The sequence below is a fragment of the Enhydra lutris genome, unplaced genomic scaffold (assembly GCF_002288905.1).
Source record: "Enhydra lutris kenyoni isolate GAN:26980312 unplaced genomic scaffold, ASM228890v2 scaffoldscaffold3, whole genome shotgun sequence".
Classification (NCBI taxonomy): domain Eukaryota; kingdom Metazoa; phylum Chordata; class Mammalia; order Carnivora; family Mustelidae; genus Enhydra; species Enhydra lutris.
Genome location: NW_019154087.1, coordinates 54,964,831 through 54,989,860, shown reverse-complemented (window position 1 = coordinate 54,989,860; position 25,030 = coordinate 54,964,831). Strand labels below are relative to the sequence as shown.

The window sequence follows — 25,030 nt, the reverse complement described above, 5'->3', positions numbered from 1 at the left end:
CATTATATGTTAATTTAAAAAAAAAAGAAATATTATTTATCAGTAAGAATAAATGAACTATCAGCTTTAAAAAAAATGAATCCTAAAGTATTAATTCAGGGTCTTCACAAACTTTTGGTTTCTGGAACAGTTCTTCCAACATTTTCTCTACAGAAGAAAAGTGTATTGTGATCTCTTGGTACATGTAAAGTGCATGATACACATACATTTTGATGTGTCGGTCAGTTATCCACTAACAGATAACTGGTGGAGTAGAAAAAAACAACCAGATGGGATGAGACAGAAGGCCTCAGGCTGGCCCTGGCTTGGGCATGGGGCTGCCATTGCTGGGAAAAGAAGGCCTTTGGGCTTCAAAAGAGGGGGTTCCACTCTTTGACGTCTCTCTCTATCTTAAAATTATAACGCTTTTTAAAAAATGTATCTATTCAAAAGTTTCCTCATGCTTCTTTTCTACTACACTGGAAATCCTTTAAGAGTCAAGAACTAAGGCAATAAATTTTTTTAACATATTTTGAAGTTCTAAATTTTAAAATAATTTTTGAATATCTTTAAACAGTTGAGTGTTTTAAATTTAAAAGTGTCTTCTGAATGTTTATATTTTAAAAAGCAAATTAACAGAAAAGACAATATATATTTTAAAGGAGCAGGAGTTAGACGTATGTGCCATGTACCTGGTATGCAATAGTTACCGAAACTAGAAACAGAATTTACTTAGAATTTCCTGGTAGCAAAAGTGATAGAGGAAATAATGGGCTATATGTTCATTTGTTAATTTATTTCAAAAGAACCACATATATTTTTCTAGAGAAGTAAGCATTTCCTGGTAATAAATACTCCTAGACTGATAAATATACACTGATGCTAATTGAAACATTTTCACAAGGACAATGATATGTACTAGAGAAATAAAATTTGGTAAGACAAATGCCATTCTGTGTAAGCAGTTTGTATATCTATCAATCGGAACAATATGCTAGCATTTAGATGTTGACCCGTGCTGTGCTTTCTTTTCTCCACAGTAAAGACTGTTCTTATATTCTTAATCAGTGTCTCTAATTTTATTTTTCAGAATGACAAATCCCCGGGGCGATCGGCAAGTCGATCAAGTAATATTTCAAAAGTAGGTAAACTGTATTACTTAATTGTTTATTGATTTCCATATCTTATGAGTTCAAGTAAATATTTTATAATGTTTAACCTATAATTGTTATCTGTGAGCAGTACACAATTATGGCTTGTTAATAGTTTTAACTATTTTGAGCTTTTGCTGTGATAAGAGGACACAATTTCACACAACAAAATAAGTCGTCATTTTTCCTTTTCAGCGCTATATGCAAAAGATAATTTGTTACTTTTAGAATGTCATGCAAAGTATGTTTTTTTTTTTCTCTCTTACTTCAAACATCATGGAGCTGTCACATTCCCAACTTGAAACTGTATCAACACTCATGGTACAATTTCCATAAATTCAGTTTTTCTACAAGTTTGGACTCATCTATGCTCATATTAACCAGGACCAGTTTTAGAAACAACTTAAGACATTAGTTTAGTCATATTTGTTTTATAGAGTCAATGGATGAAGAAAACAAACTACTCCCTAGACCGTCTATAAATTTAAGCAAAACACCAGAGTGTCAAAAAGATTATGGCATGGCAGAGATAACTCTAGATTTTTATAGTGCCTGGAAATCAAAAATCAAAAGCTATTCTCTAAAATGAGACACAATGCAATGTACAGACTTTGTGTTCAGGGAATGAGAAATCACTTAGAGCCATTTGTCAAATCAGAAAACTATGGACTTCCAAAAATGTAATTCAGACAAAGATGGATTTCCCATGACTGGAACTTGTTCTGTGGGGCCACTCACTTGCCAGCACCCTCCACAGCCCTGAGCTTAATTTTATATATTTTGTAACTTTATATTATTTTCCTTCAAGAGAACCCCCCAAATAGTTGGCAACTACAGACACTGTAGAACACAGACCCACTTCAAGGTTAGGGAAGTGTTTTGTTTTGTTTTCAGAAACAAAGAACTCCATTACTCATGGAAAAATAGCAATAGCCAGAGCATCAGCATCTTCTTTAGCTGGTTCCTGAGGCCGGTTCTTGGGAGACGATGCCAAGATGGCCGGGTGACTCCTCCAAACACAGTGGATTGGTTATAGGAGTGCAACCCTACACAGGAAACTCTCCTATTTTCAGCAGATAGGAAGTATGCCTGTCCCTTGCTCTGTGAGACAACATCTCTGTGTTACAATGCTATGCCTTATAAAAGTATCTTTAAAAAGACAGTCCAGAGCTAAAGCAGGCAACGAATCTGCTAACAAGACGTGCAGAGAGAGATGCAAGAGAACCATAGACAATCACATCTCAGCACATGGGACTGAACATTTATAATTACATTCAAATCCAAGTGCTTTTGTGGATATTCGAGAGCCAGTGTGGTCTAGGACTAATTCTAGAGAAGGAGGATCTGAGTGTCCGTTGCTGTACTGTCACTATTTATGTGACCGTGAGACCATCACTTAACATCCCTGAGATAGAGTTGCCTCCACTGTGACACGAGGGTGATATTATCAGTCCCTTGGAAGCTTCCATAAGTAGGTATAAATTAAAACAATTCCTTGAAAATGTGTGTCATCTTAGTCGTGTCATGAAGAACCTTGCCTGCAACTGAAGAACATTGTCGTCTTTCTAGACTTGAATGTTAATGTCAACCTGGATACTTGCAAACATACCCACAACTCCTTTGTCATGCCGGATACTGTCTCGTGATCCAGGGGTACAGTGATATTGCATTTCCAAGCTGATGTTTGAGTTTGGCATAAGGCAGACTGTTAATAACTTTTAGCCTTTTAACTTCTTTGAGAAATAAAGAAGTCAGGAGTGTAGTTTCCCTTCTGTGAGTTCTTCCAGGCTCTGATATGTATTAATTGCATCCCTGTGTGGGAGACAATTAATGACAAAAATGCATTATATTCAGAGGGAAATGAAAAGCTCTCTTTTTAAATAATCTAGTTGCACAATAGCAAAAAAGTCAACTATCAGACATCCATAGAGATAAAAAGATTGCTGTGTGCATGTTTATTTTTTAAGCCAATATGACTTTCCTTTTATTCATTCTCAGAATGACAGTCACAAGTGCTAAACACGTTGAGTCCTCACTACTTTTTCATGAATTATTAAGTGACAAAATTTTCATTAGGACCATGTAACCTACCGAGTGTGAAATGGTAAAATCTAGCAATGTTTGAATCCTTAACTTTTAAAGTGGTGGAGAAAAAAAAATCAAAGCAGAACCAGGATACTTTGTCTCTTTAAGTCCTCTGGACTTCATCCCATGTGGCTTTTCCTTTTCCTGATTTTGCTTTGTAACCTTTCACTGTAATAAATCGTAGCTGTGATTATGACCATAAGCTTAGTCCTATGAACTTCCTAGAAAAATCACTGAAACTGGGTGTGGCCATGGGAACGATTCCCTTCCACATTAGCCAAAAAGTGTAGACAGAAGGCTATGGGAGTTGAGAGAATGATCACTTCCCTTTGGTGAAGACAGGATGTATCCAGAGATGGTTTCTTAGAAGAATGTTATATAAACAGAGCCTCGAAGAATGGGTGTGACTTGATTTGTTTAAAAGGATATAAAGCACAAAAAGTGGAAGCTGGAAAACATGGATTATGAAGAGAAAGATACATAACTCATTTTAGGGGCCTTTGAGATGGAACTTTGAATAATAAGATATACTCTCTTTAGTCACAACATGCAAGTGTTAGCTGTCTTGATAACACAGGGATGGATTTAGAACCCATCAAGATCCTCAAGGCTTTTTTTAGTAAATATGTATGAAACTGAACATTATGATTTTTGCTCCTCAGGATTGTATAAACATGATCCCGCAGTTGTGAATATGAAATATCCAAGGATGGGATAAATAACAAATATCGAATTGCTAATGAACATTAAAAATGTTCTCGTGGTCTTTATCTCTGAATCTTTTTATCCTGTGTTATTTAATTGTAATTATACCTTGCATGTTATATTTCCAGTTTTCTGGCCATTCCAGAATTTTTTCTTAGTTTATCTTTCTAGTTTGTTTTAGGACACATAAGACAGACCTGTGACTTTATTTTTTCTTATTCTAATAGGATTTGTGTGCATTAGATATGTTAAAGTTGAGTCAAAAGCTACAGAGAAGCTATATAGGTTTAAAACAATGTATGTGAGACTGTCAAAATATCTTCAGTGTGAACAAAGCGGCATTCCTTTATCCACACTTACTTTTTTTGTTTGTTTTTTTGAAAAGCTGCTTTTGATATTAATGCTGGTTGCTGCTTTTTAACACACCCACGGCGCCCAAATAGGTTCCTCAAGATGTGAAATTAGCCAAATTTGGCCTTTCTTTTATTTCTTCTAGGGTGAGGAATCATTATATTCAACTAGCAACAGCATATTACATATTTCACAAGAAAAACCATTCAAAAGCAAACTGTCAAAAGGAAAGAAAGCCTTGTACTTTCAATTTCAAATCAACATCTAGAATTTTCTTTTAAATAAAACACTTGGAGGCTTTTTGGTCTATGTGGGAAGCAGCTCACAAAATCTAATCTACTTATGAAGAGAAACTCAAATGCCACCACATTAACAAAATATTTCAGTTAGTTTCTATCACTTCCTGTTATATTCTCTAGACTTCATTTACTTGAAAAATGTTCATTGAAATTGTTCTGTTGGTCTTTTCCTAGAAATACCATAGAGAATGTTAGGTAAAGATGGTTATGTGGTGTATAAAATAATATCCCTAAGGCTTCCTCCTCTCTTGTTCATGGACCCTAGTTTATTCTGCAGTAAATGAAGATCCACGGCAGGGTCAATACAATTTATTCAACAAATATTTTTTATGGATATATTGTGTACAAGTCATTATATAAGTCATGGCATTTTAAATAGATCTTTTCTTTTAATCAAATACATGCTTTGATTTTGCTTTTGTAAATCTTTATCTCTCCATATTTTGCCAGATTTGCCTTTCTAAAATTTCAATGTATTTCCACCAAGGTTAAGATGAAAGTGTTTCCTAAATGGAAAATGTATTGGGAATTCTTTCAGCTGAACCTGAGCCATACATTTGCCTCTCTGAACAGGTGTTTAATGTTCTGACTTATTTAGATATCCATTTTGGTTTGTTTATACAGGGGGCCTATAAATCAGTCATGCCCTCAGACTACATACATTTAGTGGGTAAGTTTGATAGATAAAATGGGATGTATACTTAGGAAACAACTGGAAATGAGGTAAACTAATTTGAGAACTGTCATAGAGCCTGAGTCAAGGTCTGTCCTGAGACCAAACCTAAGTAAATGAGTATAAATTTAGTTGAATTGGTAAAAAGAATGGTGGAAGATAAAGAAAACCTGAAACCTTATATCCTGAAGCTTTTCCTTTATATACATTGACTCCTTAGGTCATCTCATCTAATCTCGTGACTATATAGAATCAATATGCCAACAACTCTCAAATAGCTACTTCTTGCCCAGATGTCTGCTGTGAATTCCAGACCCAAATATCCTACTTAAACTTTCATGTCAGTGTGCAATAGGAATCTGTCTTAGGTCAGATTGCCAAGAAATAGATTCTAAAATGAGATTTTTTTTTTTTTGCAATATTTTACTATGGAGAAACCTTAGAAACTTAGGAGCAGCTATCAGAGGAGTGGGAGAAGTAGGACAGGGAAAAAGAGGAAGTCAAGAAAATTTCCCCTGATCCTGCAAGGAGACCCTACAGTATAAAATGAACTGAAAGCTGTTCCCACCTGAGGCATTCATCTTTCCATACCAACCATTCACTAGCTCAAGGGCTCCTTGAGAGAGGGTACCTTCCAGGCATTTTGACTCCATCACATGCAGGTATAACTGTCTAAGAAGCCGAGGGCATTTCTCCAAAGAGAGAATCAAAGTTTCAGGACTTCAGGCACAAAATTGCCCAGAAGCTGAAAGAGGCCAGGCTGGATTCTGGTGGAATGCTGAGAGCATCTGCTGTGGCCCATCATCTGCACTGCTCAGATCCATATAAACTCATTCCATCCTGTCATGGATACTTATAGATGATGATTGGTCATAATTTCTGAGGGAAAAAATGGAAGGCATGGATTAGCAGAACAGGCTCTTGCTTTGGAGTTGCCAAAGCCATAGCTAATCCACCATCTTCTCCTACCACTCATTCCAAATATCCCTCCTTCTTAATGATCTGTTCTCTCAGGCCAGGTGGCTTGCTGGGGAAGTGTCTCTGACCTCCAGTCTTGATTGCTGTGCTTTTAATGGGATATGGTTGCTATAATCAAACATTTGAAGTTAATCCAGGACATGGCTGAGTAAAAAAATGCTTCAATGGATCCCCCAAGTTTTAAAATATGCCTTGCTTCATCACACTACTGGGTATTTACCCTAAAGATACAAATGTAGTGATCTGAAGGGGCACGTGCACCCGAATGTTTATAGCAGCAATGTCCACAATAGCCAAACTATGGAAAGAACCTAGATGTCCATCAACAGATGAATGGATAAAGAAGATGTGGTATATATACACAATGGAATACTATGCAGCCATCAAAAGAAATGAAATCTTGCCATTTGCGACAACATGGGTGGAAATAGAGGGTATTATGCTTAGCAAAATAAGTCAATCAGAGAAAGACAATTATCATATGATCTCCCTGATATGAGGAAGTTGAGAGGCAAAATGGGGGGTTTGGGGGGTAGGGAAGTTAAAAATGAAACAAGATGGGATTGGGAGGGAGAGAAACCATAAAAGACTTAATCTCACAAAAGCAACTGAGGGTTGCCCGGGGGAGGGGGGAGGGAGAGGGTGGTTCGGTTATGGACATTAGGGAAGGTATGTGCTGTGGTGAGTGCTGCAAAATGTGTAAACCTGGCGATTCACAGACCTGTACCCCTGGGGCTAATAGTACATTATATGTTAATAAAAAATAAAAAATTTTAAAAATAATAATAAAATATGTCTTGCTTCTTCATCATGTAGCAGCAGCCCTCCCTCCTCGTATCGGACAAGGGCCAATTGTTCAGTGAGTGGTTGCTCTGCTTACTAGACAATATAACTTATGTTATCAAGTTCATGAGGGAGATCTCCAGTCACATGGTCAGCTGATGGCCATGGAGGTCAGACCTTTGGTTTTTCTAGAGCCAAGTAACATGCCAGGAGCTACTTTCCATGAAGAGAACTCTGCTGCAATAAGATGGCCTTGATCTAGAACACTAAGGTTTTCACAGCAATTTTCCATTCAGGGCTTGATGGAGAACCCACACTATGTTCTTATTTACCACGGTACCTCTAATATTATAGGACTTACTACTTATTATGACTCTGGCTTCGAGTTTACTTACACTAAAGACAAAACTGCTGCAGAAACTTCTCTCATTCTTGACCCATCTCAATGTTGGTAGCCTTCTGAGTCATCTGATAAAGGATTTAAGCATTATTGCAAAGTGTGGTCTTTGCCCTCTCTAAAACCCAAGCACTCCTACCAAGCACACTGGGTCTTTCTTGCAAAATTTGTCCTTCACTCTGAGTGGAATGTATTAACAGGCACAACACAGCGGAACCCCTACAATTTTCACTGATTAAGCCTGCTCCTGTATGCTCGTAGGATTTTTCTCCTGTGCTCTAGAAAACACTTGTCCGAATAAGGCATTCAGATGATTGGCCTTAACTGCTCATTAGAGCTGATTAACATGATACCAGCATACAGTAAACTAATCTGATGTTTGACCATTGTCAATCGATCTTGTGACAAATCCCTGGGGCAGGGCCAGGAATGTATACTGATGTCCATATCAGGTGAACGCAAGCTGCCTTTGATCCAGCCTTGATTCATTTGTGATGAATATTAAAAAGAACACATTATTGGACCAGTAGCTTCATACTACACGACAGACCTCCACACCACACTGTGCTGATCCGCTCTAATAATGACAGTACACAAGGCACAGTAGCTGCAATTAGAGCTCCTGCCTGGTTCCATTTGCCATTGTCTACTGTCATTTGCCTGCCCTACAGGTTTCTATTTCAGGGAACAGCCTGAAAAATTAAAGGGTGACACAATAGAAACAATCACCCTTATATCCTTTCAAGCCTGTTTTTCCCACAACAGCCAAAATGATTCTTTGTGAGTATAAATCAGATAGTGTCTTGCTCCTGTTTAAACCTTCCAGTGGTTTCCTGTATCACTCAGAGTAAAAATATAAATCTTTACATTGGCCAAGGAGCCCTAACAGAGCCCTGCACTATCTCTCTAATTGTATTTCTTCTCGCTCTCCTGCCAGAGTCACTGAGCTCCAGACACACTGACCTGATGTTGTTCCTCAAACACAAGGTTTTGCTGTGGGGCATTCACCCTCCACGCTCCTGCTGCTCAAAGTGCTCATTCCTTGGATAGCTGCATGATCAGCTGCCTGCATTGTTTTACATATCTACTTAGACACCATCTTGTCAGTGAGGACATATCTCCTTTCCTGCGGTATTTTTAAGGATTTTATTATAATCTATAATTTTTATATTTTCCTATGTGTCTAATTTAAGCTCTAAGAGAATAAGAACTTTGTTTCTTTATTCAATGCTGCTTCCTCAGCGCCTAGAAAATTGACTAGTAAGTAGAATACCCTCAGTAAGTACGTGTCAAATGAATGAATAGAGACTGTTTTTTGTTGTTGTTGTTAGCTTTAGAACATATGCTCTTAACATGGAATGTGTAGATGGATATATAGAGCAGAGATCCTTGGATAGGCTAGTGCGTGAACATGTTACCAGTACACACAAAGTAGATAGAACATCTGTGTGTTTATGGTAGATACAATGGAGCCCATCCAAATGCTCAATACTAGCCACCCTCCCTCAGCTTCTTTGAATGTTTTCAGATCATTCACCAGCTGTCTTGCTCTTCAGAGATCTTTTTCCAAGTCAAGTGGTGGCCTTTGACCCTCCATATATAACACATGAGAAATTTTTCCTATTTTTTTAAATTTAAATTCATTTAGCCAACATATGGTACATCATTTGTTTTTGGTGTAGTTTCAATGATTCCTTAGTTGTGTATAACACCATGTGCTCATCATGTCATGTGCCCTCCTCACATGAGCATTTTTTAAAACCACACTTTAATAAGGTGCATCTATTGCAGAAGAGGTACTGAATAATCATGTGGAAAGGATCTCTTACCAAGTGGATTTCAGCCAGCCTGTGTCCTGAGTCTCTCTGCCCCCACCCCCCGACCCCGCCCTCTCCCATTACTGAGCCAAGGCCCATTAATAGAGGAGCCATGTTGTCAGAGAAGGAGGCTGTGCATGAACAACTATACCATGGTCTCTTCCTTACCCGGGGTGAATAAGCACTCTACCACTGAATGAATACTTAACTTGTCAGAAGCAGAGACTGATGTACAATCCCCCGAAGTAGTAGCATTTATGGAGAAGACCATCCAGCCACTTGATAGCAGCTCCATTGCATCAGCTGCCTTCCAGTTTGGGCTTGTCTCACGTGTAGGACTGGGATGAGGGTGAAGTAAGTGAAGCATGAGGCACGGACACAAAATTTAAAGGAGTACCAAAAAACTCTGCAATCAAGATAAACTTGAATGCAATACTTTAGGAATCAAATATCCTGCAAAAACTCCATGATAAATAAAATAACAACACTTTAAATAAAAACAGGATCAGTGTTATGTTAGGCCATGTGCAGCCAGAGGCAAAAGAAAAAATCCGTAATACTGGTTTTGCATTTATTGAAACTTTTCATATTTATTCATCATAGGTCTTTTACACTAACTTTTTTTTAAGTATTGCTTTCAATGTTTTTTTCTCTTGCTTACTGAATTTTTTGGTGCTCTCTTACATTATGAGCCCAAGGCAAGTGCCTCACTCCTTCACTCTCTTCTCAGCTCTCTACCTATCTACACTGAACTTATTTGCAATTATATAAAATTTAAAAATAATTTCTACAGTTGCACTGGCCACATTCAAGTGCTCAATAGTTACAAGTGGTTAGTGCTTGCCATATTGTACAACATAGAATGTTCCCATCCTCACAGAGCATTTGATCAGACACTGCTGCTGTAGAAAAGATGCTAAAGTCCTCTCTGAAAAGAAATAAGCGAATGTTACTTGGATGTTTTCAAAACACCTAGAAAAGTAATCCCAATCTGGACCAGAGGCAATACTACCTAAAATGTCAATTTGCAAGTTCTTCAATCCAGATTCCTGGCAAGTCAGCTTTGCTTGACTTAAGGAAATATTCTCATAACAAGAAATATTGAAGATTAGGAACTATTGATCATGAATGAGCCCCAGGAATTAATGATACAGCTTTAATTGTTGTGACTGTGATACTGTAGTAATGTGGGAACTTGTTTTTCCAGACCAGATCATAAAACAAAGGTGTGTCGGGGCGCCTGGGTGGCTCAGTGGGTTAAAGCCTCTGCCTTCGGCTCAGGTCATGGTCCCAGGGTCCCGGAATCGAGCCCCGCATTGGGCTCTCTGCTCAGCGGGGAGCCTGCTTCCTCCTCTCTCTCTCTGCCTGCCTCTCTGCCTACCTGTGATCTCTATCTGTCAAATAAATAAATAAAATCTTAAAAAAAAAAAAGTGTGCCAGTATTTGGTTCCCATAATAATTCTGAATGGAAATGAATAACGTGTGGTTTTGTGGTGCTGGGGTGAGAATCATCTCCCACCACTGATCAACTGTGAGCAGAACAAAAAGCAACCTTGCAGTGGTAGTTTCTTTTCCAATGAAAAAGTTTTATTTTAAATGAGGATGATTGCATTTAATTTAATTCTAATTTTTACAGATACTCATATATTTCAGTGTAATGAATCTCTGATGATTAGAGATAAATTAGAGATTAGAAATAAAAGCATACATTTAAAGTTTAACTAGGCATGAAATGTGGAATGTTGGGGGCTGGGGATAGAAGATGGTATAAGAGAAATGAATGCTGTCTATTGATACTCTAAGCAGTCATAACTTCTTCCCTCTGGATTTCCTCAACTAAATATTTAATACAAGAAAAATTTATCTGAAGCCAAATTGGTGTTATCTTTGAGTATCTTTAATGTCCATAAACTATACAAAATTTCTTTAAATTTACATTATCTAACATGGTAGTTTGATGGTTGCACCCTTGAATTTTTCACCTATGATTTTATTTTAGGAAATAATTTAACTGTATAGGTTTCCCCATTCCTAACAAAAGCTACATTTAGTGCCAGCAATTCTAAAGTTTGATCAGTGAAGGAATTGGAGATATTATAGTTCAAATACTACAAGTAAATAAGAGAAAATTGTTTAAATCATTGAAAACCAAAGAAATCAAGAGTTTTTGATCATCTTTAACCTATTTACACAAAAGGTGGTATGTTTTCCACAGGATTACACCAACATCTCTCACTGCTTCTCTCCTTTTCTGTTATCTCTTGTATTATTAGATAGTAGTTGTCTTTTTAATTTTTTTTAATGGCCTTGGCTCTTTTTCTCTTTTGTTCCGTTACAATTAAATCCGGGGTTTCTTTTTGCTTCTCCCAGAACCATTTTATTTGGTTACTTGCTACCATTTGTTTCCTTTCAGTGTCCTTCATCATCCCCTATTTTTGAGCCCTTTCCATGTATCCTACAGTGAATTGAATGTTGGCAGCTGTGCTGTTAATGTAATTAATGTGCATAGTCAATTTGGATTGACTAGGCCAAATAAATCTACTTTGAGACTTAAACTATCCAGTTTGGCTGTCTTTGTTGATCAGATTAGCTGGGTAATTGTCAAACCTCTATCCCACTAATTACTTCAGAGATACGTAATGTTTTCCCTCATTTGATTCACATTTCATTGAAATTTACAATCAAAACTTTATGAAGGAATAGTGACATATAAATAGCACCAGTTTAAGATGAAATTCAATAACCACTTGCATCATTTTATCTCATCTTTGTATTGAAGTAAGGAAAGGGAAAAGTTATAAGAAAACATTTTTCTTGCTGCCACTAAAGAAAAGATGAATGACAGGAGCTTTATATCCATAAACTCATAAACATCATACTTCCCCTCACAACAGACAGACACTCTCAGACATAGTAACTTTTTTATTTTTACCTTTAAAAATGGAAGTAGAGGGGCACCTGGGTGGCTCAGTGGGTTAAAGCCTCTGCCTTCGGCTCAGGTCATGATCCCAGGGTCCTGGGATCGAGCCCCACATCGGGCTCTCTGCTCAGCGGGGAGCCTGCTTCCCTTCCTCTCTCTCTGCCTGCCTCTCTGCCTCCTTGCGATCTCGCTCTGTCAAATAAATAAATAAAATCTTTTTAAAAAATAAATAAATAAAAATGAAAGTAGAACAATTAATTACTCTTTGGCTCACCATAGGCCTTCAGTCCGCCAGAAGGAAAACTACAATAAATGAGTATTTTATTTATGTACACAGCAAACGTATCTTTTGTTCTTTTTTTGTGATAGGTGAAAAAAACATAGGTTCTTACCTCTTATAACATACATTGAATCTGAGAGGCTATTAGGTAACCCAATGATTACTGTCCCATGTAAAGTGCTATTTGATTCCTCAACTTGGCATTTCTACTATGTCAAGATGATTTTGTTTGAAATAAGAAAAACAGAATACTAAGATTGCTTTTTGTGCCTGCCCATCCTAAAAACTAGACAAAACATATACACCAGAAAGCTAACAAATTTGCAGGTCTCTAGTCCATGTGCTGCAGAATAAATTTTACATGGTTGGGAAAGACTTCTAATGGAAGAATTTGGTTTTGTGAAAACATCTGTTCTGAGAAGAGAAGTAGATGGCTAAAAGTAGTAAAAATAGTAATTATTGAATGGTTCTGCAAATAATTCATTTGAAGAAAAAATACTCATAGTTTTTTTACAGTGAATTTTAATGACAGATTTATTCTGTACATGACCATACACTATATAAAAGAGCATTTTTATTATGTCACCTGAGTCTTTGACTTGCTTTTGTCCCCTAAATAGATAAATACAATGACAATACAGCTCAAATTTATTGAAAATCTGTGTGTTAAGCACTGAGGTCAACGTTTAACCCAGGAGATGTAGTATTTAGAAAGTCAGACCTTATGACAGAGATAGTTTAGTGAATATATATATTCAGGGTATTTAAAGGAAATTTTAAGAAAAATATTAACAGAAATGTGGCCCATCCATCCATCTCTCCACCTGCTTTATTCCCTACATGTTCATTCACCCAGATGTGAATCCAAATGAGGAATAGAACAACATGTACTTTATACACAAGTCTTTCTGTCCAAGTATGAAGACAAGCTTTGCTTACTACTTAATACATAGTAAAATTATGTTTTTTAACATAATGATGAATTATTGAACACTACATCTGAAACTAATGATGTACTACATGTTGGCTAATTGAATTGAATTAAATAAATAAACAAATAAATAAATAAATAAAATTATATCTGAGGTAGAAAATTATTTTATATTGAAAATTATTTTTATTAGTACAACGCAAGATTGGGCTTTAAGCTTCCTGAGGTGAACCTTTAGTATGTCTTATTAATATTAATCAGGATTAGTGATCATTTGCTAGGTGTCATTTCTTAAGGACCTACGATGTGTCAAGCATCCTAATTGGTCTTATATGTCTATTATCACTAACCCAGAGGGGAACCTTTTTAGATGGGTTTACAATTTAAAGATTTTCTAATCTTAAGTCTTAGATTAAGCAATTTACCCTAACTCTCAAAACAAGTTAGGGGCAGCACCTGGATTTTTAACCTAGGTATTATACTCAAAAAGTTACTTATCCACTATCTAATGTGCCAGACTACTCCCACTGTCATCTCCGACTTGTCTTTAGTGTGACACACACAGAAGTGTGAATGGCCATCACAGACTATGTAGGACTCACCCTATGGAAGAAAGGGAAGTGATTTCAAAAATAATTGGATAATTGATGTGGTCATATTAAGAAAAGATTTGAGGTGCCTTCTTTTGGTAGCACAGTAGAAAGCCATTGAGGTTTCTTGGGAAGGGGAAAGACATACTAAAAATGGCATTTTAAAAAATGAATTGTAAGCCTGTCACATGTTGTATTTAAAACGTATGCATGATCTAACCTTAGAAAAGTTTTGAACACAAATACTGAATGCTGGTTAATGATATGCATTCTGAATTTTGTTCTATTATTTACGAATGAATTATTTAGTAATGAAGTGTACTTCTGTGTGCAACTTACTTTGATATGAATCACAAAAATAAGAAGATTTGTGCATGGATGATATATGATAACATAGAATTAGCAATATGTTAGAAATCTGGGTATTGATATACTTGTGTTACTGCATAATCCTTTGCTTTGATGTATATTTGAAAATTTTCATAAGATGCTAGGAAAAACTGAAATAGCCATATCAATATGTAGGGTAGATTGGAGGAGCATAGAGTAACGTTCAGCGATTTTATAGTAAACGGGATATGCACTGTTGAGTACCTGGAGAAGTTAGTGAAAATGGCTAAGTAGTATTGATCACGATTAATATTTAACGTAAAGAAATGAGTTACATTTAACAAAACTGGAAATAAGGGATTTAAAAAAAAAAAAAAAGATGAATCTTATTGAGAGATTCCAGGCTGTTAAAAGAACAAATGGGGGTGTTTTCATAATCTGGCATTAAAGTCCTTGATGTGATAGGTACCCAAATGGCTGCCTTTCCTTTGAGGCACTTCTGTAGCAGGTTTTTTTGGGAGACTTCCCAAACTCAAATTCTCTGTGACATTGGCAACATACTTTGTAACCGATACCTTGTGATTACTCTAAAGCTCATTTTACTGAATACACGATAAATATCCCATGCCACATGCTCTTCCTACAATGTGACATTCACATTCCTCTAACGAAGAAGGATCTATGTTCCTCCTCTTAAAACTAGGTGTACCTTCATCATTCCTTCAACCTGTTAAACATGGCAGAAGTGGTACTCTGTGTCTTTTAAGGCTAGGTCATAAGCGTCTGCTTAGTCCTTTCTCTCTCATGACACACTCGTTAAGAGCCCTGACATGATGATGTAAGAATACTGGCTGTCCTGAAGCTACCATGCTAAAAAGTGCACATAGAGGGTTCATATAGCGATAGAGATGCCTAAGGAGCCTCAGCTGTTCTGGCTTCCAGTGGTTGGAGTCTTCCCAATGCTGGTGGCAGAGGAGTGAGTGAATGAGCCTCCATGTGATTCTGCCCCCAGGCTTAGCCTCCCCAGTTTTCACCAAGTGAAACAGAGAGTTTTCTTGTTGATCACTGTCAAGATTACAGATTTGTGAGCTAAACAAATTTTATCATTTTAAACTACTACATTTAGGGATAATTTGTTACTAAGCCGTCATAAGCCGTACACACAGACTTTTTCCATTAAGTTCACTTTGTTCTAGCTGGAAGACCTGATTTCTTTTAAGACTACTTATGGCCCAAAAGAAACATGAATTCTTGTTCCTTAGCTGTGAAAATACCTCTTATTCCAACTAGTTTTCTCTCCCCACTCTGCAGTAGCGCCCAGATTCAGTTAATCTCTTTAAATTTTTGTCGGTGAAACAGACAGTAATCTTTATAGCTTCCAAAATCTGGACAATAAATATCAAACTCAGGCCAACCACCAGTCCTTATGTCACCTTTGTGCAAAGTAGAAAAAGGTACTACTTACCCACGATATTATATTTCCATCTATCATAAAAGCATCATAATATATACTGATTTTCTTAGAACAAAATATTACTGCCGCTTGATTAAGAATCATTTTACTATATTGAACTATGATGTCTGTAATAAGAATGACACCGCTAGAGGGCAGTGTACAATCTGTACACCACTGCACCTGCCAGTCTGAGAATTCTTCTCCAGGTTTTCCTAATTCTCTTTTCATTCAGCTTGAGATCAATGGAAGCGTTCTTCCAACCACACTATATAGCACTTCTTTCCTCTCAGTCTTTACATAGCCTGAAGATGCTTGGTGGTCTAGAAATGTCACAAAACTAGTTTTCAGGAACCATCTCTTACCAAGCCTTACATAAACACACAGCCCTTTAAAATATGGGGAATCTGCTAAAATAAAATAAGAAATTAAAAAAAAACTATGTTAACTATACTGGAATTAAAATTTTAAAAATAAAATACAAATATGGGAATACTCTTTACATTTCTAAAGTGCAGTTCAGAAACAAAAATAGTCCCATTTAACATGGTCCCGATAATATCTGGTTATTATTCATCTATTCATCAGTAATTATTGATTTCATATATATGTGTATATGAAATACATATACAAATATATATATATATATATATATATATATATATATATATACATACATATATATACACACACACATATACATACATACATATAGAGTTTGGAATAAGGTGTATTTTCACTGCTAAGGAATATATATATATGTATATGTGTGTGTATCTATATAAAAGACATAGTGCCAGGCCCCAGCAAAATAATGGAGAACCACAAAATTTACAGTGTAATAAGTTATTCGGGCAATCAAAATCATGCAATTATGTAATGGCAACTTTGATAAATATTAAGAAGGAATTTTAAGTGATAATGGAGCATCTTGGAGTATGGTCTGGATTGAGAATAGAGATTCAGGATTTATCCCACAGAGGTGTTGTTTCTAAATGTAAGAAACCATATTCATGGGGAGTAAAAGTATGAAAAAAAAGATCAGAAGTCTAAAGATAGAGGTGCAAGAAACACTTCTAGTTACACAGAGGAAGGATGGCAAGGAGCCCTGGAAGAACACAAGAAGTGGCAAAAGAGGTAGGAGCAACCGTGAGTGCTGAGTGAGTGGGGGGAATACCAAAAAGGAGAATGTTTACAGAAGGGGTGGTGTTCTAGAGAGCACTGTTCCTCAGAGAGTTTAGGGACAGTTAATACCAAGAAAAGATCATTAAGTCTGACAAACATGCCAGCACTCCTTATCTTCAACTACAGAAAAAGGATCTTGAGTTTTACGATAAAGATACCAGAAGGATTTTATAGCTTCACAAGGAAGAGGAACTCAAATGAGGATATGGATCTCAAAAGCCTTTCTGGGTAGTTTGAGCCCAAGCTGAGTTTTAAAAGGTAACGTAAGAGTTAAATTAAAAAGGAAGGTAGGAACATTGAGTACAAAGCTATAGGGAAGCAAAAGAGCATGCAAGACATGTTTGGGAGCTGCTAGTAGTTTGAAGCCAATGGTTACATTTGAAGGAATGACAGGGATGGAACTGGTAAAATAAGATCATGTCAGGGCTTTGGATTAACTTAAAAAATAGAGCTCTACCAAAAAAAAAAAAAAAAGAGGATCTGAAGCTAATGAGCTAATGATACTCTATATGTTGATTAATTGAATTTAGATAAAATAACATATTAAAAAAAGAAATAGAAATAAGGTTGGTCAACTGATCAATTTAGAAAAAGATAAGAGCAAGAGATCAATTAAAAAGGGAAAAAGGGAATGGCAGGGGGCACCTGGGTGGACTTAGTGGGTTAAGCCACTGCCTTCAGCTCAGGTCAAGATCTCAGGGTCCTGGGATCAAGCCCTGCATCGGGCTCTCTGCTCAGCAGGGAGCCTGCTTCCCCTCACCCCTCTGCCTGCCTCTCTGCCTACTTGTGATTTCTCTATCAAATAAATAAAATCTTAAAAAACAAAAAAGGGAATGGCCAAATGAAACATGGGAGTTTAAGAAGTGGTGATGGGGCACCTGGGTGGCTCAGTTGGTTAGGCATCTGCCCTCAGCTCATGTCATGATCCTGGGGTCCTAGGATTGAGCTCCATGTCAGGCTCCCTGCTGAGCAGGGAGTCTGCTTCTCCCTCTCCCACTACTGCTCCCCGATTGTGCTTTCTCTCTAGCTCTCACAAATAAATAAATAAATAAGTAAATCTTTAAAAAGAGAGAGAGAGAGAGAGAGAGAGAGAAAGAAGTGGAGAAAAATTTGAGCTAGTCTCCCCCCCCACCCCCCAGTGTTCCAAGATTCACTGTTTATGCATCACACTGAGCTATCCCTTAAAAGGCCAAATATATAGGATTTGAAGACTCTGGAGTTTGGGGGCTAGATGAAGAGGGAACCTAGGTTTCCATCTTCATTACCAAGATGAATGTGTGGGACATGTACTGCCGTTCACTGCTAAATAGGACACAGGTATGGGAGAATATGGGGTTGAGGTAGTCTGGGTTTTCTAAATGGCAGTAGGCTCTAGGCAGAACGATCTGGCTATAAGAAAAAAAAAAAAAGACATATCAGTATATACTCAGAGATTTTTTTTTTTTTCCTGAAAAATGATCCATTTAGGGTGTCTTTAAATCTGGGAAAGTATTCTTAGGAAATCCAATGATCTTTTGCAACTCATGACACAAGTTGAAACATAAAGCACAGAAATTTTCATTTCACATTCTCCCAAAGCACTCTGGCAGGAAGGAAAAGAATTTCGAATCTCTTTTTTCAATTGATTTGAGTGTTGTGACAGCCAGACAACCACACTTAATGATTTACGGCCATACTCAAGAGTCTACCATACAACTGAATTCCTCTGCCCAGATGCCACGCCACACTGCCAAATGTTAATGCCCTGTGTACATGACTCTATAGTCCATGTGATCAGTTTTGAGAAATCAGCAGAGCTGTAGAAATAAAATGTTCATTTCTTAAGTGGTATTTACTGCAGAAAGTGGTTTTATCTAAAAGGAGCTGCTTTCACGCCTAGGCAAAAGTTAAAAGTCACTGTGGTTATCTTGCTGACTGAACAAGCTGATAAATAAGACTATTAATATGTGGACAAACAAAGCATGGACCAAATTTCATTAGATTTCCATAATTCCAAGAATCCAATACCATGAAAGAAGATGTAGAAAAATCTAAGGTAGTCCTAAAAGCATAAAGTAAGCCCCAAAGAGACACAGACAATAAAGAGAACAGTATTCGATGTACTGCTGTCAGCTGTGTTCCATATAACTCACACAAACAGCTTATTCTCTGTGCAGGAAATGCTCCAGGATAGTGGAAGAGATATACTGAGTGTTTATTCTAAAATTACGTAGTGTGAGACTTAAGACATTTGTTTCCTTAAAGGAGTCTACCTGACATTTGAACTTCCTTATAAAATTGCTTTAAATATGTATCAGCTTGGAGGGCCTACCAAAATAGAATAATGCATTTTCAATTTAGTCTTGGTTACACTTGACCTGTTTTAAAGTGTTTCCTTAATGAAATGGAAGCTATACCAAAATTAATTCTATGAAAGTGGCAGAGCAGGTTCTGTGTTATTTAATCATAATGCATACCATCCACTTTGCCCGAGTGTAGAAACAATGCAGAGATGGTGATTGCTTTAATCTGGCAGGCCTGATAACATTGTCATAATAATCAAAACGAAGTTCAAGTGGTTTTCTGACCTGAATGTAACACTCATGTTTTACTGTAAGAAATAAGGAAGGGCAGAAAACCAAGAAATTCTACCGTGGCAATTTTAGCTTGTTATTGTACTAATAATTCTGCATCAAGGGCAGTTGAGCTAAGCAAAAAGGGTTCAAAAACCCAGTCTTCTTCATTACCATCACCAGTTTACCTGTTAAATAGTAGGCACCATTCTAGGCGCTTTTCACATGAATTAACTCAGAAATGAGTTCATCCTCACAACCTAGCCTGCTTGTTAAAAACCACACTTTCTGCAGATGAGAAAACTGAAGCCAGAAGAGTTTCAAAGTTACAGAACTAGGCAAGGTGGAAATCTGGGATTCCAAAGGCCATGTTTTTTCCTCTCCACTTGCTTCCTTATTCAGTAACATATCAGCACACAGTGTGTGGCAGGCAACTTGCTGGGTGGGAATATGCAGTGAATAAAAAGTCGTAGTCTTGGTAGAGTTGTCACACTAAAGGGAGGGATCAACAGTAGACAAAGAAGTAAACAAGATGGTGTTATGCTGTGGTGGCAGGTGCTTAAGAAATAGAGTTGGCATAGAAAATTGGGGGTGGGGGACTATTTTTTGTTTGTTTAGTTATTTATTTTCAATGTAACATGAATAGACAAGACCTTTTTGAGGAAGAGCTACTGTAAGAAGAAACCTGAATGATACAAAGGCACTAGACATAAATGAAAATTACTGTAGCAGGGAACAAACGGTAAACTCCAAAATCTGAGGCAAGATGGAGATTGGCATTTTCTGAGTACCAGTAGAAGGCTAGTTTGGCAAAAATGTATTAAATAATATGGAGAAAAGAATGAAATAAGATGGGAACAAATCATGAACCAAGTTATCTAGAAACCTGTAGAAACTTCTGGATTTTTTTCTAAGAATAAGGGGAAACTGCTGAAGGATTATGGTAAGAAAATGATGTAACTGAATTCACATCTTTTTTTTTTAACAAATAATGTATTATTAACCCCAGGGGTACAGGTCTACGAATCGCCAGACACACACACTTCACAGCACTCACCCTCCCCAATGTCCAGACCCCCACCACCCTCTCCCTACCCCCCTTCCCCCAGCAACCCTCAGTTTGTTTTGTGACATTAAGAGTCTCTCATGGTTTGTCTCCCTCCCAATCCCATCTTGTTTCATTTATTCTTTTCCTACCTCCCAAACCCCCCATGTTGCATCTCCACTTCCTCATATCAGGGAGATCATATGATAGTTGTTATTCTCCGATTGACTTATTTCGCTAAGCATGATACCCTCTAGTTCCATCTACGTCGTTGCAAATGGCAAGATTTCATTTCTTTTGATGGCTGCATAGTATTCCGTTGTATATATACACCATATCTTCTTGATCCATTCATCTATGGATGGACATCTAGGTTCTTTCCATAGTTTGGCTGTTGTGGACATTGCTGCTATAAACACTGAAATCACATCTTAAAAATACTGTTCTAGATTCAGTGTGGGGAATAGATTGCTTATTTTTTTGTGTACTCAATTACAGCTTCTGAGAGGGATATGTAAAATAGCAAATGACATTTTTAAAATTTTATTTATTATTTATATATTTATTTGGTTTTAAATCTACTATAGTTAACATACAGTGTTATATTCATTTCAGGTGTACAATATAGTGACTCAGCTTTGGGAGATTATGCATTTCTAAGAATTCATCCATTTCTTCTAGGTAGTCCACTTAGACATAAAATTTTTCATGATATTCTCATATAATCCTTCGTATTTCTGTAGTGTCAGTTTTTTGTTTTTTCCTCTTCATTTCTGATTTTGTTTGAGTCCTCTCTCTCTCTCTCTCTCCCTTTGGTGAATCATGCTAAATGTTTACCAATTCTGTTGATCTTTTCTAAGAACCAGCTCAAAGTCTCATTGATCTATTCTATTTTTTTTAGTTCAAATGATAATTGTTAATTTATCTGCTTATTCATGAAAAGTTTAGATTTATGTGTTCTGAGTCTATATTATAGGTGCACATATGTTTAGAATATCATACCTTCTTTTTTCTATTTTTTTCTTTTCTAGTTTATAACATCCTTGTATACTAATGTGATATTTTTGCCTTACATTCTATTTTATTAGATATAATCCCTCATAAATTGAGGAAGATCTATAATCTAATCTGCCCCAGAGATTTAGAAAAGAAAAGACTAGAGGAGCTCCAAGGTGTGAGGGCACTTGTCCAGCTCCCCTTGTTTCATCAGCTCTTCTACTCATTACTCTCATTTTTTTTGTTTGTTTGTTACTGTGTTACTGTGGTTAGGGCCCTGATTCTCTGGGTATTGATAATGAGTTGGATAATGAAGAAAACAATAGTCATCTGAAGACAATGAGGGGAGAAGTGGGAAAAAAAAAAAAAACTTGAAAGATCCCCAAGAACTTCATCTCACCATTTCTCATACTTGCAGTTCAAGATCTTGGGCAGCCTCCTAGCGGTGGATCAGTCAGACTCTGTTATTTAGGTAACTCCTGTAATTCATGTTTCCTTCTCTCCTCTTTCATTTTTCTAAGTTTGATTTTGAAGAAGTGGCTAGGAATCCAGGCTAGCTTACTATCATGACGGAAGTAGATTTTTTTTTGGTTTGTGTGTGTGTGTGTGTGTGTGTGTGTGTGTGTGATTTTTTTTCCCCTCCCGTAGCTTTGATATAGTCAATATTCATTTTCCCATTCAAATTCATAAACTATACTCATGACAGATTACAAAAGTAATATATAATATATCAAAGTCTGTGGCATATGGCAAACACTTTAAAAAAATGAAACACTTGTGCCTTTTATATGTTGCTTATAGATCTCTCTAGGAAATCATAGCTTTATTTCCTTTTTTTAGATGTTGCAGTCACTTATTTTTGCCACCTACATTTCATGGAATAGCTATTTTATAATTCCTAAGAGAGGAAGTCTTATTTAATAAGATGTTTTTATTCTGTTAGAATTTTGCTTAAATATAAAAAACCTAGGAAATTCTTATTTTTGTTACTGAACACTGACTAAACAAATAAGAAAAAGAACAATCAAATCCAAGTGTGAAGATAATTAAAAAGTTTGGAAATTCCAATACTGAGCATTAAAATAAAATCCAACTGTCATAAAAACCTTAGAATGTAAATTAATACAATATCTTTGGATTGAGTAATAATCATTCAATTAGGCTTTTGCTTACATTTAAATAGGATGATATTCTGCCCTGGAACCTTCAGAAGACAAAAAACCTTACCAACATCTTGATTTTAGACTCTGACCTCCAGACATGTAAGATAATAAATTTAGTTATTTTCAGTCACTAAATTGGTGGTGATTTGTTAAAGCAGCCATAGGAAACTAATGAAGTATATAATAACAAAAAGTTTAAAACCCATCAAAAAACTATGTATTATGCAGACATTGAAATTATATTATAGGACAACATTTTATATACTTATTTGATGTTATCAAGAAAAATAAAAAGTCTTACAAACATAATATTTAACTCGTTTTTAACAAGGAAATTGCAAATAACAACAGCTTCATTTTTAAAGAACTTTTTTGTGTTGCGGGAAACTTTAAAGAGCTTTCCATGTTTTATCTCAATTCCTGCTCCTATAAGGTGGATATTATTTTCCCCATTTTTACAGATGAGGTAATTAAGGCATTGAGAGGTTAAGATACTCGCTCAAGTTCATACAGTTAGTGACTGACAGATCTGAAAGAAGAGGAGACCCCTGAACCTGCACTTAGTCCTCTTTGTATGAATAACAATGGACAGGAAACAAAGCAAATGTATATACAACCCTGATAATGCTATGTGGTAAAAAAGAAGCAAGTTTTATTTTCTTCTTTTCTTTGAACAATAAACTTTAATTACTTTTGAAATACAGGAAGAAAATGTTTTAAAAAGATAGAAAATAATTAAAAAAACATAAAAAATATGTTGATGATCCTTAGAAAAATACTTGTTTTCTCATTTTTTATTTTTAGAAAAATTCACACCTTTCTTATTTCAAGTTAAATTGCCACAAGGATATTGCATAAATATGTAATTGTCTAAAGAATAAAATTATGTCATGACCTACTTGATTATATACCATTCAGAGTTTAGTAAATCTAACATGTGTATGATTAAATACCAATGCTTCTGCTTATAAATACCAGTAAAATACATTTGAGAAAATGTAGCATTGGAAACCGAACTGAAAAATTAACCGTAAGGGGGAAATGGCATCTGGTTATTCTCAAATGGGGCTCACCCCAACACCACTTGCAAGTGAAGTAAAAGACATACAAAAAAACTACCAGAATAGAGTCTGAAAGTAAGATAAGTCTTAGACTCTGTCTCACCGGAGCCCTAAATCAAAATATGGTCTCTACTAAAGCAAAATCTTGACAACTATCCTTCTACCATGAATGCTATACTTTTTGAAGGAGCCTGAATACTCAATTAAATCTTTTTTTTTTTTTAACATATTTATTTTAGGGAGAGAGCCAAAACCAAGAGTTGGACCCTTAACCAATTGGGCCACCCAGGGACCCGTCAGCTTTTGTTGGTTATTGCATTCCCCAGGAAACAGAAAGAGAGATTTACAAAAAAGTGGCTATAGCCATAGGAAGACATTAGACACAGGAGTCTTTGTAACAATAAGTAGCAGTTTTGTTTTTTCACCTATCTCATCCATTTAGAAGACCAGGTAGTAGCTCTAGGAATGTTCCCATATGCATTCAACTGCTAAATCAGGAAACTAGATAAGGAGTTGCATCCTCCATAATCTAGCCAGTTAAATGGAAGGGGAAGATTTAACCAGCAAGCAAGTGAACCAGTAGGGATGAAGTCAAAGATAATCTCATGGTCTTCCTATTGGCATACACTAGGTAGGTCTGCTTAGTTCTCCTCTTAATAAACAGAAATGAAAGTTATAATTACCAGATACCACACTACAACAGAACAGAAACACCTGAAGATTCAGAAGTAAAAGTAAACCCTTACAGTGATTGACTAACAGAAAAAGAACATTTATCTTTCCTGTTAACCATTGTCTCCCCAGCTCCTAAGACATTTGTGTAACTGATAGTGGGTATTCAATAAACATTCGCTGACTTAGTAAATGATCTTTTTAGGAAAGTATTCTACATCTTCAGTAAGTAACAAGAAGTCTTTAAAGCCATAAAGCATGAAAGTGAAGCTATAGAGAAAATAAACTGAACCAAAAGAAAATATAAGGGAAATATACAAAGTAAGAAAATTTAAAATACAAGTGCAATGGAGAGAGTAAAAGGTGATAAATATAAATAATTTTCTCTTTTGTGTATCAAACACTTAGTCTATGACTTGTCTTTCATTTTTTAACATACAGAAATATTAAATTGTATATAGTAGGATCTCTCTCTCTTTGTTCTTTCTGGCTTCTGGTTTTTATGTCTGACTTAGAAAAGCCCTTATATGAAGATTATAATTTTTCCCATTTCTTTTATAATTGTTTATGTAAATATCCTTAATTCCACTGAAATTTATTATTATGCATTATAAAAGATTTGTGTTTAATGAAT

General features: G+C 36.2%; 1 protein-coding gene across 1 annotated transcript in view; it reads left to right on the top strand.

The window, feature by feature from the left end:
- The window catches only part of LOC111154162 (membrane associated ring-CH-type finger 1), a 339,628-nt gene that overhangs the window by 186,507 nt on the left and 128,091 nt on the right, over window positions 1–25,030 (top strand). The window contains exon 2 of the mRNA XM_022513592.1: window positions 1,070–1,120. Within this exon, the coding sequence (XP_022369300.1) occupies window positions 1,070–1,120 (51 nt within the window). The remainder of the gene's footprint in view (window positions 1–1,069; window positions 1,121–25,030) is intronic.